The sequence below is a fragment of the Talpa occidentalis genome, unplaced genomic scaffold, assembly GCF_014898055.3.
Source record: "Talpa occidentalis isolate TD23 unplaced genomic scaffold, MPIMG_talOcc4v2.1 talOcc4.2, whole genome shotgun sequence".
NCBI classification, from domain to species: Eukaryota; Metazoa; Chordata; class Mammalia; order Eulipotyphla; family Talpidae; genus Talpa; species Talpa occidentalis.
In genome coordinates this window covers 117617377-117635548 of record NW_023602073.1, presented here as the reverse complement: position 1 = coordinate 117635548, position 18172 = coordinate 117617377, and the positions used below count along the sequence as shown (strand labels likewise).

Here is an 18172-nt window from a genome sequence, read left to right as displayed (position 1 = left end):
GTCCTGCTTCACTTTGCGCTTCCATTTTGGAAGTTTCTTTTCTCGTATCCCCAAGCTTAGAAATGGTTTCTCTTTCTGAGTCATGTCTAGTCTACTGATGAGCCTATTGAAGTCATTTTTCATTTCTATTACAGTGTTTTTGATCTCTAGAATTTTTTTTTTGTTCTTTCTTAGAATTATCATCTCTGTGCTTATATTGTCTCCTTGCATGTTGTCTACTTTGGTAGTTAAGCCCTTAGCACAATAATAGTTTAAAAAATTTCTGGTCTGGAAATCCTAGCATTCCTGACTGGATTTTTTTTTTACCTTTTAGTATACCTTGTAATGTTTTGTTGAAAAGTGCATGTGATATCTTCATTTCTCCTCCTTCCTCCCAACAATTTGCTTAAGATGGTTTATCTTTGGCTTTATTATATTTGGTCCCATATGCAGTTATCCATGTTATAATTTCTCTTTTGTCAGGTAGTCTATGATTTTTTAAAGGACAGTGTCTGAATCTGTCATCTTTGAAATACTCTGCATGGGAAATGTTGTATATATAATTATTGAGTCGCATCTCTATTCAAAACTTTAAGTTCTTCAAGGTCTGCTTCAAGTTCATTTCTTTAACAGCTTCACTAGGCATTATTTATTCATTGTCTTTTTTTAACACTTCATTGAACTGGTGAGACCTTGTATTGACTGTTGAAACCCCAGTAAACAACTATTTGATGTTTGTTAAATAAATGGGAAAAAATCTGTTTCTTTGTTTTCACATTATTTTATGGATACTTTATAGCACTTATCACGTTCTAATTTTTCTGAGGAGATACCTTTCTAGGTTGTAATGCTGCAGGGAGATAAAGAGGGGAAATATCTTTTCTGAATTTCCTACAAAGCCTTGCTTGGAAGCAATAGTACCTTTACTCATTCAGCACTAGAGTTTTGAGCACTTGTTTTGTGCCAGTCACTGTTAAGGAAATAAAAATATAAGAGCAGTCAAAATAGACAAGAATACTTGATTTCATGGACCTTACTTTCTATTCGGTGAAAACCTCTATTAATACTTACTGAGTTTACTATTAGCTGGATGTGATCACCTATGAGGAAATTTTTCTTTAGGTTTTCTTTTCCTAGAACTTTCACTTCTGTATGTTACTTTATCTCCCTGTACCTATATGTTTTAAAGAAATAATAACTGCCTTTTTTTAGCTTTTGGTTTATGCTGGGCACTTTATATACTTTTTCTCTAGTCTTAAAAAAAAAAACTGCTAGAAGATTTACAGTAATTGTTTTTAAAGATGAGAAGACAGACCTGTCATTAGCTAGTAATTTAATGGAATCATGGGCCCTAGTCAGAATACAGCAGAGCTGGGATTTACGCTATGCTATGACAGTTGCTACAGCCTATGTGTACTTTCTGTACTGTTCCTTATTTCTATTCCGTCTCAAGAAAGTAAATTTTTAAGGTTGTACCTGTTTGTTTTTTCTTTACCAATAGCCACAGTTTGAGAACACTTCACTGCAGGCTTCATTTTCAGATCAGTCAGTATCCCATTCCCAGCAAGAGGAACTTGAGCAAAAGCTTGTATCTACTGAGAAAGAGGTGTTACAGCTCAATCAGTTTCTCAAACAAAGAATAAATCAATTTGGTGAAGAAAAGAAGAAGCTGGAGGAAAAGGTAGGCATTTTTAATTAAGTTGCATTACTCAGCAACATTTCTTCAACATGTAAGTATTTTTCCTCTGTTGTAAGCCAGGTGTCATCAGCTCGCACATTTATATTGCAGTGATTAGTTTTGTAGTAACTTGAGAAATTCTGTACTAGCTATAAATATCCAGAGATTTTCCTAGAAATAAAAATACCAGTGTAGTATTATATATATGTTGTTATGTTAATTATATTTCTTTCTAACTAATAGTGAAACATTTTTTAAGTCAGTTGCCTATACTGAGATGTGACACAAAGCATTTCCCTATGGACTCTGTTTCTTTGCCATGATGGTTATGAAGGATTTAATGAAATAAAGCTAATCTTTCCATAAGTATGTGACTTCAAGTTATTTAAACTGAAGCTTCTGGGGCCTCCCTGGTGGCTCAGGGGTTAAAAACAGTGCTATCAAGTTATCGCCAGCCACTGCAGCACGAGTTCGATTCCTGGTCAGGGAACTAATCCACATGGCTCAGCAGACCTCTCCTGCCTTGCCCGCTGCTCCCCTCAGCAGTTTATTTCAGTCACACTGCCTGTTCTGCTCCCCACTCTATCTGGTGAATCCTCTCACCCCTCACACCTCTGGCCTGTACCCCAGTTCTTATATTCATAAATAAATCTTTATTTATTTATTTATTTTTTAAGTTTTTTTTTTTTTAATAGAGGCATGTTTTTTTATTTATTTATTTGTTTGTTTGTTTGTTTGTTTTGTTTATACATGCACTGGGTACAGTCAGAAGCGCGGGAGGGTGAGAGAATTCACCAGAGCCAGAGCGGGGAGCAGAGCAGGCAGAAGGACCGAAGTACACTGCTGAGGGGAGCAGCGGGCGGCAGGAGAGGTCTGCGCGCCATGTGGGACCCTCCTCCAGTGGCCGGGAGCAGCCGGGGATCGAACCAGCGCCGCAGAGGCCGCGGGCAGCTTCGCAACCCAGCGCTCAACCGCTGCGCCACCGGGGGGCCCCATAAATAAATCTTTAAAGAAAAAAACCTGAAGCTCCTGATTCAGACTATGTAACTAAAAGACAGTGTACACAATGTACACATTTATTTGAACTTTCTGCTGTTATTAAAATATTCATACTTAATCTATTTCATCTCATTCTGTTAAAATATCATTAAAGATCAAGTAGGGTACATGTCAGCCCTAATTTACTGAGCTGAAACTGCTGCTTAGTGGCAGAGCTGGTTTTAGATTTTTCTCTTGAAATACCCAGCTTATTATTTTACTAGCTGAGCTTTCTATTCAACCTGATCTTGAAACAGGTCGCCATGATTTCTGCAGGCAGGTTTCAAGCTATTAATAGAGAAACTCAGTTGACATCTTTGTGAGTGAATGACAACTATAAACGAATTAAAAATCTTAACTTCCAAAAAACTGACAAAGTTTGTACATGTTTTCTCTTCCTCAGATGCATGGTGTATTTTATCTTTGCTAAATTGAAAGTATATTAAGTACCTGTTTCTTGTTTCTTTTCTGTGTTTTTGGGGCTTCATATATTACCACAATTTGGAAAGAGCTAAGGAAATGTTCACTGATCATTCAGATATGGGGATTAAAATATTTTCTCATCTGAGACAGGCTAATGAAAAGCTTGTGTGAAAATTTTGAGAGTTGGTGGATGCGATTTTTAAAATATGTTTTCATATTTTACCTACATTTTCCCCATTTATTACTTTTGATCTTTAGTGCTTGATTAACTTTATAGCTGTCTCTCTGTTAGCTCCTCCATAGAGGGTTTAAAAAGTGTCTCAAACTTTTCATGTCTCAAATAAAAGAATAAGGCTTTGTTGGGCATTTAGATTGTTTCTATACCTTGGCTATTTTAAATAATGTTACAGTGCACATAGTGCATTTATATCTTTGAAATGTTTTTTTTTTTTTTACATTCTTTAGGTAGATACATAGGAGTGGAATTGCTGTACTATATAGTATATCTATTTTGAGTTTTACAGTTGCATCAAGAAAATTGAATACTTAGGGGTAAACTTAACTAAGGAGGTGTAATGCAATTACATTGCATTGTTGTCTTCTGCATTTACTCTTGCAGTACTACAAAAGTTGTAAGACTTTGCTTAAAGAAATACAAGAAGACACAAATGGAAAGCTGTTTCCAGCATATGACTTACAAGAATTAACATTGGTAAAATGGCTATCTTAGCTAAAGCAGTATACCTAGTCATTTCTATCCCTATCAGAGTTTCAGAGAAATAGCGTAAAATTTAATTAAATTTATGTAGAACCACGGAAGATCCCAAGTAGCCAAATTAATCCTGACAAAAAGAAGAATGAGGATATTCATCCTCCCTGACTTAACTTCAAAACAGTACAGTATTGGAATAAAAAGAAACTTACAGATTGATAGTCCATAAATAAGCCCACACTCATACGGACAGTCAGTTTACAACGAAGGAACCAATAGTATACAATGAAAAGGTGACAGTCTCTTCAGTGAATGGTGTTGGTAAAACTAGACAGTCACATGCAAAAGAATGAAACTAAACACTACACTACATACAAAAATTAACCCAGAATGGATTAAAGACTTGGATGTAAGATCTGAAACTCTAAAATAAATAAAAGAAAGCATGGGCATAACACTTTGTGACACTGGCTTCAGGGATGTATTTTGGGACTCAACTCCAATGGCAAAGGAAACAAAAGCAAAAATAAACGACACTACATCAATCTACAAGTTTCTGAAAAGCAAATGTACCTTTCATCAAAACAGAACCATATCTTATGAACTAGGAGAAAATACTTGTTCCTCATACATCTAACAAGAGGCTAGTTAGTATCCAAGATCTCAAAAGAACTCATATAGCTCAGCAAAAAGAAAACATTATCCAATCAAGAAATGACAAAAGAGCTAAATAAACACTTCTCCAAAGAAGACATTCATATGCCCAAATAGACTCAAGCAAAAATGCTCATCCAGGTCTCCCTGGTGGCTCAGGGGTTAAAGACACAGCACTAACAAGCTATCACCAGCCACTGCAGCATGACTTTGATCCCTGGCCAAGGAGATAACCCACATGGTGGTGCAGACTTCTCCTGTCTCAACTGCTGCTCCCCTCAGCAGTGTATCTTAGTAGATCCACTTGTTCTGCTCCCAACTCTGTCTCTGGTGAATCCTTTCACCACCACCTTTCCACCTTGCCCCCCCCCCACCTCTGGCCTTTACCCCAGTTCTTATATGCATAAATAAATAAATCTTGTTTAAAAAAAATGCTCATCAACAATTCCTAGAGAAATACAAATCAAAACTACAATGAGATACTACCTCACACCTGTGAGAATGGCTCATATCAAAACAAATATTAGTGAGGGTACTGAGAAATAGGTACTCTTGTGCACTGTTAATGGAAATGTAGATTGATCTAGCCCCTATGGAAATCAATATGGAGGTTTCTCAAAATATTAAAAATGGTTCAAATGAGTTTTGCCTAGAGAAAAGTGAGGTAACTCCACCAAAGGATTGTGGTGAGAATAAATAGTAAGGATGTTAGAGCACGTGCATGATTGGGTAAGTTCCTTAATAAAATAGGAAGACGTTGATAACATCAAGAATTAGCTCTCAGAAAATAGGAATAACAGGCGTCTGTGGTTTTTTTTTTTAATAAAGACAATTCTAGAATGTCTTTTTTTTTTTTTTAAAGATTTACTTATTTATTTATACAAGCACTGGGTACAGTCAGAAGTGCGGGAGGGCGAGAGAACTCACTAGAGCCAGAGCAGGGAGCAGAGCAGGCAGAAGGACCGAAGTACACTGCTGAGGGGAGCTGCGGGCGGCAGGAGAGGTCTGCATGCCATGTGGGACCCTCCAGTGGCTGGGGAGCAGCCGGGGATCCAACCGGCGCTGCAGAGGCTGCAGGCAGCTTCACAGCCCAGCGCTCAACCGCTGCACCACTGGGGAGGCCCAACAAACGTCTGTGTTTTAAGGCTATTTTAATTTGAGTGGAGAAATTAAGAATGGAAATGTCTGTACCCGGTTAACTTGTAGAGTTTGGTGAATGTAAAGAGGAGAATTTGTGTTAGAGGAAATGGAGATGACTTCAATACTTGGTAAACTTGAGTCCTTAAGGAATATAGAAGGTAGAAAGTAGATTCATGATGATGCATTTCAGGCTACACGAGATTACATTGCATTATTATCTTCTGCATTTACTCTTGCAGTCCTTATCGGCTGATTCTATGACAGAAAAACATTTAATGTGGTAATAACAGCAATAGAAATTACTCCTTGAGCTCTTTCTTGCATATGCCAGACAACATGTTAATGTACATTAAATGCATTTTTCGCTTAATCATAATCTTCACAAAAATCAGATGAGATAAAATTATGACCCTATTTAAAAAGTGAAATTACTGAATCATTGGGGGAAAAGTTGAGTTAATTTGTCCAGTTGCATGTTGATAGAAATTGTTGAAACACTAGGAGTAAAATTCACGACAGTTTAGTTGTACAGTGGATGATTTGGCGCTACTAATATAAAAAAAGAGAGGAAAATATTTCTTCATTAATCTATTTTGTTTGAATCATTGTATTTAAAATTAAGAAAAACATGTTTGTAAAGTCTCTTCTGTTGCCTTATGATCTTAGTATTGGATAATACTTCCTTGAAAGAGAAAACTTCTTATAGCTAGAATAGGAAATAGTTACTAGTGATACCTTATTAGTGGAGGTAATTCCTGGAGTTCAGACTTCAATAACCTATGTTTCAACTTGGGGTTAACAAATAATAGGAATGGTATCTAATAGTGATGGTATTTAATAGTAGGAGGGTATTTGCAGAGATTTGTGATTAAGACCCACAAACTTGGTCAAAATTCAGAAGTAGCAGATCAATAAATTGCTGATGTACTAATTTAATGTCTTAATTTATAAAAATTTATGCTGCAGATACTGAAAAGGCAGCTAACTGGGAACATTCAAACTAGAACATGGCATGAAGTGTGGAAGTATATTATTATAAAGTGTCTTCTGTGGTGTGGATAGAGTTAGTGACTATTCTTAACAGTAATTGATTACAGTGTTAGCCTTTAAAAATGAACAGGAATTAATAGTGGCTACATCAGTTTGGGGGGGAAATTTAAGTGTTGATTATGATTATTAAGGCATAGTTAGAAGTAACCCAGGTCCAGTTAGCCTTGCTTATCTTGTGAAATGAGCTGACTTAAACTTTGCTTGTATGACTAAACTTGTTTTTTCTGTTCAGGGAATTTTCGAATCTGATCTGCATTTGTGTTTGATTTTTAACACTTGACATGATAGCAAAAAAGAGTAGTGACCAGCCAAAGAAAAAGAAAAGAACTGGGACATCTTTGCATGTTAATGTACATTAAATGCATTTTTTTCACTTAATCATAATCTTCACAAAAATCAGATGAGATAAAATTATGACCCCATTTAAAAAGTGAAATAACTAAATCATTGGGGAAAATTTGAGTTAATTTGTCCAGTTGCATGTTGATAGAAATTGTTGAAACACTAGGAGTAAAATTCACGACAATTTAATTGTACAGTGGATGCTGTACAACCTATACCAGCAGTTGCTTTATGAGAACATCACTGTTTCACATTTAAGACATTTAAACAATTAACTATATTTGGGAGCAAATTAGGGAGCATTTAGTAAAAAATGGACTAATTAGTTACGTTTTCTTCTTTAATTTACAGGATCATTTGCTAATGCAAAAGCAGACTTTGTTAATAGGGTAATTCAGTCACAACAGAACACTAGAGCACTTAAGGGAATCTTGAAATGAGGAGTATAGAAGAACTGAAACTGCTTTCAGTCACATGATTTTACATTTTAAATTCCGCCTTTTTCTCTGTGACTTGTAATTTATCATTAAAGATCTCTGGGCTTAATATTTAAAAAGGGAATTATATAAACTTCAGGTAACTACCAGTGCTAGCTACTAGTAGTCTAGATTTATCCCATCTTGATGTTAAATTGTCACACCAGCACACTTGCCTTTAGTCCTGGGAATGCCCCAGTACGTAATAGGATTTGTCTGTTTCACCAGTGTTGCTTCTTACCCAAGGTATTAAATGGATAATAATGTTATGATGGAATGAACAGATGAAGTGAGATTCGATTCAGTTTTCCAATTGAAATTGTCTTAATAAAAGTTGTTTTAAGGTGGATCTGAAAAAAACTTGATAAGACATGAAAGAAACTAGATTGTGGACAAATGTTAGCTTTAGTAAAATTTGAAAGAGTAATACTTTATACTGCTGATTATTAGCACTTTTTTCCTCAGTGAATATGGGGAAATGCTGTACAAATATTTTAGAACCTCTAAGTTTTAAATGAATGCTAAATATTTGGATGACTAGTAATTTAAAGTAAATAGGGGTCTTGAGTTTACTTCTAGGCAACTATTTGTGCGCATACATGGTTTTTAGTTGAATAGTAAGTGTGAAAGACCATTGGATATATGATAGGAATTATGTTTTTTAAAGAGTTATTTATTTATGCATTCAAGAACTGGGCTGTAGGCCAAAGGTGCAGCAGGTGAGACAGGAGAGGTCTGCTGCACCATGTGGGTTATCGTCCTAGCTGGATCGAACTCATGTTGCAGTGGTTGGCAATATCTTGATAGTGCTGTGTCTTTAACCCCTGCACCACCGTGGAGGCCCCGATAGGAATTTTAAAGATAGTGTATTTCAGGTAGAAAGCTGAAAAAAAATAGTACGTAAAAATCTGAGTTTCACTCTTCTGCACTGTTGGTGGAAGTGCAAACTGGTCCAACCACTATGGAGAGCTGTGTGGAGATTTCTGGACCTACTAAACATAGAGCTTCCATATGATCCAGCAATTCCACTCCTAGGTATTTACCCAAAGGACACAGAAACATCAATTCCAAAGAGCACCTGCACCCCTATGTTTATAGCAGCACTGTTTACAATAGCTAAGCTTTGGAAACAACCCAAATGCCCAAAAATAGATGACTGGATCAAGAAGATGTGGTACATATATACCATGGAATATTACTCAGCATTCAAAAAAGATAAACACATGCAATTTGCAGCAACATGGATGGCGCTGGAAGGGATCATGCTCAGCGAAATAAGCCAAAAAGAAAAAGAAAAATACCGGATGGTCTCACTCATAGCAGGAATCTAGAAAACTTAAATAAGGGACCAGGAAAATGAATATAAGAAAGTGAAAATCAAAATCAACAAAAAACTATGAACCAGAGACACTTTTTGGGGGGTGGGGGGCGGGAGGGGAAGGATTGGGGTCAGAATGGGGCGTTTGCAATTGTATGGGGGAATATAAAAATAAAATTTATTATTAAAAAAAAAAAGAAAATAGCAAATGAGTTTGAAATTAAGCAGAGCTATTAAAATTAGCAGTGAATGTATAGGAAGTTTAAGAACATTTGCAGTATACATTAAAATTTATATGGTGATGTCCAGCAATTACAAAAGCTGGGAATTACAAGAAAACTTAGTTGGGAGGGACAACTGGAGATAGAAAAGACAAACAAAAAATGGAGAATAGAAATGGATGAAGGGAAAAAGGCAGTATGGGAAAGAAGAAAGTAGGAATAAATGGAGGAGATAAATTTAATTTGGTTATATGTCTTAATTAAACTATGAATTTGTTTTAACATTTGACATCATGAGGCTTCACTAAATAGTCATTTTTAAATATTTTGTTGGTAGAACATAGGAATATATGTACTTGACATAAATCATATAAAGACTAAGTAAACGTTTTGTATTAATATTAATAAAGGGCTTCCAAAAAGTTAAAAAAAAAAGAGTATAAAAAAAAAAATCTGAGTTTCAGCCCATACAAACTGGAACTTAGTAGGATCGTGTACTGTATGTATTCTACAATAGGCATTCAGTTAATGTAGTTCATCAACCCTAAAATGCTATCTAGGGCAAGCATACCTTTGTGTAATTTTTAGAAAGAAAATATGCTTGCACGTTCAGTTATATCATAATGCTCTAATGGTAGTCTTGTCTCATTTGTCTATTCCTAAGTATTAAATAATTTTGGTAAATTCTGGTTTTTATTTTCTTGTAATCACAAGCAGTTGCTTTGCAAGTATGTTAATGACAAAACATTTAATATTTTATAGGTATCTTTCTTTACAGATGTGAAACATTTGGATAGAGCTGTGCAAGAAGTAAGAAATTAGAGTCATTCCTCTAGAGATAAATACTTGCTTCACTGATTTCAAAATTATACCCTGTGACTCTGTATCTTTCTGGGTACCCAATAACTTTTTGCAATGCCACATTATAATATGACATTTAAAAATCTTTGATATAATTTTAACATGTACATAGCACTGTAGAATTGACTAAAATATGAACAGCTTTGACCAAATTTGTACATGTGTAAAAATGTAGGAAATAAAAACTACATAATTAGTGATGGCTGGATCACTGCAGTTTATAAGATGCCACCAGTTATAATAACAAGCAACAAAAATTCTCAATTGATTGTTGATTTCAGTGGTATGAAAACTTGAAAACACATAGATCTTAGGGTTAAATATTAACAGGATAAATTTTACTTGAGTTGGTGGTGATCTTAATAACCTGGAACTGTTGGTGTTTTCATTGATGCCTGAGATTCCAATGTTGACTTATTTTTAATGATTTAAAACTACTGAAGATTTCTAATCTTTTTTCTTAGCTTAAAACCAGAGATAGATATATCAACAGCCTGAAAAAGAAATGCCAGAAAGAATCCGAACAAAACAAAGAAAAGCAGAGAAGAATTGAGACCTTGGAAAAGTATCTGGCTGATCTTCCAACTCTGGATGATGTACAGAGTCAGAGTCTACAGGTAACAAGAAATAAAATGGTCATCTTGAAAATATTTTTTAAGTTCACTCTTTAGAAGTTTTGTGATTTTTATAATTTAAAATTGTTACATGTTTGACTAATTTTAAGTTAAAAATTAGTGTATTGTTTTAGGATTAACCTCAGTTAGGAATTTTGTTCTTATTTTTAATTATTATATGATTACCTCATAATGAACCTGTGTGTTAAATTCTGTCACCTAGTCTTCTGCTCTAAAATGTAGTTTCTAAACTAGTCTGATAACCCTGCCCTATACTCACAAATACATTATGTCACATTTCTGAATTTTTATATTCTATGGAATTCATTCAGGTTCAGCAATACCTTTTGACGATATTTCTAGATTTTTTTTCATTCCTTTTGGTCTTTCCATAAATTTTTTCTTATTCTTAAATCTGTGATATCCATTCACATCTCTGATGACTTTCTAGTCATTTGCTTAACAATACCTTAGCTGAAATCTTTCTGCCAATTTGGTAGGTAGACCGGGTTCCTTCTCTTCAAGATTTTTCTTGAAACCTGATTTATAAATCCAGAATCTACTCTTCAGTCTTTTCTCAAAATTTCCAATCATGGGGTTTTTTAACCTTAGCGTTATTGACAATGGGGGGTGAAAAATTGTTTGTTGTGAAATTCTTCCCTGTGTATTAAAAGATGCTTAGTAGGGCCTCCCCGGTGGCGCAGCAGTTGAATGCTGGGTTGCGAAGCTGTCCGCAGCCTCTGCAGCGCCAGTTCAATCCCCGGCTGCTGTCGAGGGTCCCACATGGTGTGCAGACCTCTCCTGCCGCCTGCTGCTCCCCTCAGCAGTGTATTTCGTCTGTCTGCCTGTTCTGTTCTCTGCTCTGGCTCTGGTGAATTCTCTCACCCTCCTGTGCTTCTGACTGTACCCAGTGCTTGTATAAATAAATAAATAAATCTTTAAAAAAAAAAAAAAAAGATGCTTAGTAGCATTTTAGTCCTGCCTTGTAGGCACTCTTAGCACTACTCCCTTCCCCTCTGCACCTCCCCCCCCCCAGCCAAAAAATGTTTACAGGGGATAGGAAAAAAATCACTCACTTCAATTGAGAATTATGGTTAATTCACAGGGTATCATGCAGATGCTGAATCTACAATGCATACTCTCTTTATGTTAATCTATATGGCAAAAAACTAAAGGGGTAAATTCAGCAAGGAACTAAAGAAGGATGATAGGCATATGAGCAGGAACATAGGGGAATATCGATTTAAAAACATGTTCATTAGACCCATTAGGATGGCTAATATTAAAAAAAGCCCCATGTGGTTTGCATTAGTGGCAATGTGTAGAAATTAGAGCTTTTGTACATTTTACGTGGGGAATGTATAAAATAGTGTAGCCACTGTGGAAAAAATACCACAATTTCTCAAAAAGTTAAAAACAGATTTACCATATATGGTCCACTTCCAAGCATATACCCAACGAATTCAAAACAGGTGTTTAACAGGCATTTGCACGTCATGCAGGCTCATAACAGCAGTATTTGCATAGCCAAAAGATGGAGGCAACTGAGTGTCTATCAGTGAGTGATGGGTAAACAAAATGTAGCATATACTTAAAATTCAGGCTCAAAAATGAAGGGAATTATGACACATACCACAACATGGATGAACCAGAGGATATTTTGCTAAGTGAAGTCAGGCGCAAAAGGTAAGTAGCATAGACTCCAGCTTTATAGGAACCTGCAGTAGTCAAATTCATAGAGACAATCGGGGTTTTGTCAAGGGTATAGAGTTTTGCAACATAAACAGCGTTCTAGTGATTACTTCTACAGCAGTGTGAATGTACTTAACACTACTGAACTAACTGTACACTTTAAGATGGTAAATTTTATGTGATATTTTATCCCAATGAAAAATAACTCTTAAAATATCCCCAGATTGAGATCATTTACCTTTCTAGAAGTTTTGATCTCATTCTTTTCTCCATTCGAAGCTTTCTTCCACACAAAGGCGGGGATAGTTTTACTAGAGTAGACTAGATGGGATGAAGATATGTGGCTCTTAACCATAAGTCTATTAGTCCTTGAGAACACAGTAACAAATTCTAGTAAAAATCTTTTAAATCAAGGGGTTGCAATTGTATGGGGAATATAAAAATAAAAAAAAACCTTTTTAGTATTCCATGTTAAAAATTTCTCCATAGCTGCAGGTTCTAGAAGGAAAAAATAAGAATTTGCAAGAAACGTTAACAGATATGGAAGAAAAACTTGAAGAGATCAAAAAACAGTGTAAAGAGAAAGAGGCACAGCTAATATGTCAGAAAAAGAAAGAAAAGGAATTGGTAACTACAGTTCAGAGGTAAGAAAACCTTTGTTAATTCTTTTATTTTTAAGCTATTCATATTTTTCATAAGGCATTTCACTTAAAATGTTAATTTATAATTAGCATCCTCCTCCTCCCCCTGTCCCTGTCTTTACTTCTTGATGCATTATTATGACCCAGAAGTATCTTACTGAAACAGTTCTGTTAACATTTTGATGCAACATAGTGACATTTTGATAAAGTTATAACACAAACTTTTTATTGATGACTTTGTCTAAAAATAAGTAAAAATTCTAAATAATAAAAGAGGGGCACCAAAACACTCAAATTGTACTCTTTAAGAAGATACTGCTAATGTGAAGTAATTGATTCACTTGACTGCAGAGTAGCAGTTAAGGTAATTTTGCCAAATATCTTCCAAGTTTACTCACATTACTCACTTCCAAGTTTAAGCTCATTGCCTTTTGAACTCTTCTTTGAAATTAATAATTAGAGTGGATATCATTTTATTAGCGTATTTAGATAATATTTTTAAGATAGGAAATTGAAATTGTACTCCTGGAAAACTTACTGAAGAAAACTGTATTCTATATGCACTTACATGCACTCTCTTTTGTAAAACTTAAACCTTATTTAATTTTGAAATAAAATTGATAAAATTATCCTGAAGAATGACAACAAAGCAACAAAAACTAAATTTAAGAAATTCACTCTATAGTTTTATCAATTATGTAAAATTCAGTTTATTCTTTACAGCTTTTTAACCAACATCCACTTGCTAATTCTATGTTAATTCCTTTACAACTTTGAAAGTCTTAAACATGTCTGAACAACCTTTTTGACACTGAATTTCATTGCAGAAAATCTCTGATTTCTGAAACAATTCCGTTTATAGGGTTTCTGATCTCAGGTCCCCCCAAAATCATATACTTTTGATTCTATTTTTCTCCCTATTTTCTACTTTTCAGCTCTTTTAATTTCTTTTTTTTTTTATAACTTCACATCTTACATCCTATTCTGTAGTTTCAGAACAGCTTCCTGACCTCTACTCATTCAACCTTATATTTTCTTTTATTGATAAAATGAAAGGAGGTAATGTATCTTTTCTTTTTTTTAGGACATCATGATCATGAACTCAAATAGTGTTGTTTCATATATTTAATATGATATTTTATGCCATCTCTTGTTTAGATTTTCTCTTTTATTAGATTGTTGGTGAACATTAAGCCTAGTAATATTGATTTAAAAAGTTTAGTATATTGCATTTTAACACCGTTTTCCATTTCTTAACTTTAACTTGATAAGTCTCTAAGAATGATAGCTTAGAAAATTTCTCTTGATTTCAAGTATCTGTAATAGTCCAAAGAAACTCTTCTATAATATTGTAGTAAACACATGGCTGTAGTGCCATTTAACTTTTGGGAATAGGGGTGTTACTTCAGTTTCCTTAGCTTTACAATATATTCCTTAAGTTCTGAAATAATTTCGGATATGCATGTGAATATGAATTATGTCACTGTATCTGCTTACATGTATTTTCTGCTTTATTGTGTATAACTTTCTGCTTTATTATGTTTTCTGCTATTATGTATAACTTTCATGATTTAAAAATGAGACAGGCTTTTTATTAGCAATGAAAATGTAAGAAAAATGTGTGGGTGGATCCCTAGTAATGTAATTGTAGGTACCTCTGCTATTCAAAAGATTTATTACTTTTCTGAGTGACTATGCTTCATACCATAAACAATGAGAATGTATACATTGTAATAAAACTTATTTAATAGTTTTCCATGATAGAGTACATTTTCCTTCTTCAGATGGCTTTCCCCACACCCTCTAAGTATGAATGACCTAAATAGTTTTAATGTATTTTATTTCTTTTGGAATGTTACAAATACATAGAAGAATGTCTTTACACTGAAATTGGAAAAAATCTTATTCTGAAATAGAAATAATGTATTTTTCACTTCTAGATTGAAAAAGCAAATACTTTTGTGACAAGTAACAATGTATTACAAAGCATTGCACTACATTCATTATACTTAAGAACCTCTCTGGTGCCATTAACACACCTGAAATCTATATTGTACCATTTAGGGTTGTCAATTCTTTGTTCACAATGTAGATACGGAATTTTTTTTGGTGGGGGAAGAATTAACAAGAATGGGCTAGCCATACTACTTGAAGAAAAATAATGAAAAAATCAAAACCTTAATTATAAGAAATCTGTTTCTTTTAGTACTGTGCAGCTCTGTGGTATGATTATAAGCTAAAGTAGAGCTACTTTTATGGGTCTTTTTTTTTTTAATTTATTCATTCATACAAGCACTGGGTACAGTCAGAAGCACGGGAGGGTGAGAGAATTCACCAGAGCCAGAGTGGAGAACAGAACTATTACAGGCAGACTGATGAAATACACTGCTGAGGGGAGCAACGGGTGGCAGGAGAGGTCTGCATGCCATGTGGGACCCTCGGTGGCCGGGGATTGAACCAGCGCTGCAGAGGCTGCAGGCAGCTTCACAGCCCAGCGCTCAACCACTGTGCCACCAGGGAGGCCCACTTTTACGGGTTTTCCTGCTATGTCTGTTATGTTGCTATTCTTCTTTTCTGGGGGCTAAAACCTTTCTCTGCTGCCCTCCTCCATCTTTTTATTTTTTCTTGATGTAGCATAGAAGTTTCCCTCATTGTTTCCTCTTCTACAGTGTAACTGTGTGCATTGCATAGCAGGAAAAACTGTTAATTAATGTATTACATTACTATTTTTATTAATGAGGAAAAATGTAATTCTGTTGGTTTAGGCAACAATTTACCTTATAAGGAAAATCTTAGGCTCTTTACCGTAATCATCTTTATCAAGGAACTTGCTTTTGGGGGAAAGGAAAAGAGAGGGCTTAGATTATAGGCTTAGATTAGGGTAATGAGGGACTTCACTAGGGCCTAAGGATGTCACATACTAAGTAACCCAAGAATCTAGTCTCAGATTTAACATTTTAAAAAAGATGATCAGCCTTCCTATTTTTTCTTAATATGATAAGAATATAAAGTTACTCAAACTTATACATAAACTGTCTGTGGCATTATTAAAAAAAATTACATACTTTGAGGAAGAATTTAATTTTTGTTGCTGTCATCTGCCAAAATCAGCACATAGAGCTAATTTTCTTCCTATGTTTTTCTAAATCAGTTTGCAGCAAAAAGTAGAAAGATGCCTTGAAGATGGAATCCGCCTTCCCATGTTAGATGCAAAACAGCTTCAGAATGAAAATGATAACCTGAGAGAACAAAATGAAAAAGCTAGTAAGGTCAGTACATATCTTTGATAATAAATATGAAACTATACTATGGATTTGTCTGTACAGATGTGTATTTTATTTGTTTTTGCTAATGTTTTAGTTTTGAATGCCTCTATTTAGAAAGAAACATAGCAATATAAGAAAATTCAAAAATTTTAAGATTTAATAAAAGCCAAACTAAGGAAATTATAGACCTTCATAGCAAAAATAAAAGGCTACTTTTCCTTCTTAAGTCATTCAAAGTCTGTTTCAAAGTTTTTATTATAAATTGCATAAATTGGAAGTTTTATCAAAAACTATAGCATGATTTGCAGTTTTACATATGTGTGATCCAATCATAATGCCTTTTTCAACATCTGTAAATCTATTAATGTAATTCACATCAGCAAAAAGAAAATAAAAGCCACATGATCATATCATTAGATGCTGAGAAAGCAGTTGATAAAATTCAACACCATTTTTAACGTAAGCCCTTAAAATTCTTGGGACAGAAGGAACATATCTTAACATAATAACAGCCATACACAGTCAGACTCACAGTCAATATCATTCTCAACAATGAAAACATGAAAACCTTCCCTATAAGATCTGGGACAAGTCATGAAAACCTTCCCTATAAGATCTGGACAAGGTCCAGTCTCACCACTGTTTTTCAGTAAAATACTGGAAGTCCTGGCCAGAGCATTAAGACAAGAAAAAGACGTACAAGGAATCCAAATAGGGAAAGAAGTAAAACTATCACTATTTGCAGTTGATATGATAATATACATAGAGAATCCTAAAAACTCTACAGGAAAACTAATTAAAACAATAAACTAGTTTAGAAAAGTATCAGGTTACAAAATCAGCATACAAAAATCAGTAGCCTTCCTCCAGACAGTCTGTAGAAGAATAAATTTAAAAAATTATCCCATTTACAGTTGTACCCCCCCAAAATTAAATACCTGGGAATAAACCTAAAAAAGTAGATGAAAGACCTATACAAAGAAAATTATAAAACATTGCTAAAAGAAATAGAAGACACAAAGAAATGGAAAGACATTCCCTGCTCATGAATTGAAAGAATTAACATTATAAAAATGACCATATACATTGAATTTACATATTCAATGCAATTTTGATAAAAAATCTCAATGGCATTCTTCAAAGACACAGAACAAATATTGCTGAAATTCATATGGAATCACAAAAACCTTCAAAGAGCCAAAGCTCTCCTGACTAAAAAAGAGGGAGAATAAAGGTATCACACTCTGAGAATTCAAACTATACTACAAAAATGACTCTTCTCCAAAGATGAAATGCGAATGTCCAACAGGTATTTGAAAAAATGCTCAACATCACCTATAATCATCACCTGTAATGCAAATAAAAACCACAATAAGATACCATCTCATGTCAGTGAGAATGGTCCATATTAAAAAAAAAACAAAAACCAAAAAGCTAGCAAGAACAAATGCTGGCAAGGATGTGTAGAAAAAGGAACCCTCTTATACTGCTTATGGGAATGCAAACTGATCCAACCACTATGGAAAGCTGTGTGAAGGTTCCTCAAACTACTAAAAATGGAGCTATCGTATGACCCAGCAATTCCACTCCTAGGAATCTACCCAAAGAACACAAAATCATGAATTCAAAAGAATACTTGCACTCCAGTGTTCATTGCAGCACTATTTACAATAGCTAAGATAAGATATGGAAACAACTTGAATGCTCCAAAAACAGACGCCTGGATCAAGATGTGGTATATATACATAATTCAGCAATCAAAAAAGATAAATTCATGCCATTTGCAGCAACATGGATGGAGCTGGAAGGCATTATGCTCAGTGAAATGAGTCAGAAGGAAAAAAACATATAGGATGGTTTGACTTATAGGAGGAATATAGGGAAACCAAACAAGGAGTCAGGAAAAAAAAAAGACAAAACTAGCAGGCAAACTATAAATCAGAGACATACAGCAGGGGAGGAGGAGGGAGAGGGGTCAAAACGGGAGGGAAGAGCACAAGAGACTATGGTGACAGTTAATGGGTGATGTGGTGTGAATTTTGTAGAAACTACACTTGAGGGGGAAAA

At 34.7% G+C, this 18172-nt stretch overlaps 2 protein-coding genes across 20 annotated transcripts in view; one reads left to right on the top strand and one right to left on the bottom strand.

The window, feature by feature from the left end:
- The window catches only part of CEP85L (centrosomal protein 85 like), a 142724-nt gene that overhangs the window by 109391 nt on the left and 15161 nt on the right, over positions 1–18172 (top strand). For all 5 annotated transcript variants that reach the window (XM_037520307.2, XM_037520305.2, XM_037520306.2 and 2 more), the window contains exons 6-9: positions 1481–1660; positions 10357–10509; positions 12688–12842; positions 15991–16108. In XM_037520307.2, the coding sequence (XP_037376204.1) occupies positions 1481–1660; positions 10357–10509; positions 12688–12842; positions 15991–16108 (606 nt within the window). The remainder of the gene's footprint in view (positions 1–1480; positions 1661–10356; positions 10510–12687; positions 12843–15990; positions 16109–18172) is intronic.
- Positions 1–18172, bottom strand: part of PLN (phospholamban) — a 59729-nt gene that overhangs the window by 32657 nt on the left and 8900 nt on the right. For 5 of the 15 annotated variants that reach the window (XR_008553334.1, XR_008553336.1, XR_008553335.1 and 2 more), the window contains 4 exons: positions 15905–16078; positions 12437–12696; positions 12140–12224; positions 1456–1828 (listed from right to left, as the gene is read on the bottom strand). The gene's annotated coding sequence lies outside the window, so the exon portion shown is untranslated. Of the gene's footprint in view, positions 1–1455; positions 1829–5675; positions 5871–7670; positions 7853–12139; positions 12225–12436; positions 12697–15904; positions 16079–18172 lie in introns of those variants that run through there. The other 10 variants (XR_008553325.1, XR_008553327.1, XR_008553331.1 and 7 more) reach the window with 10 other exon arrangements.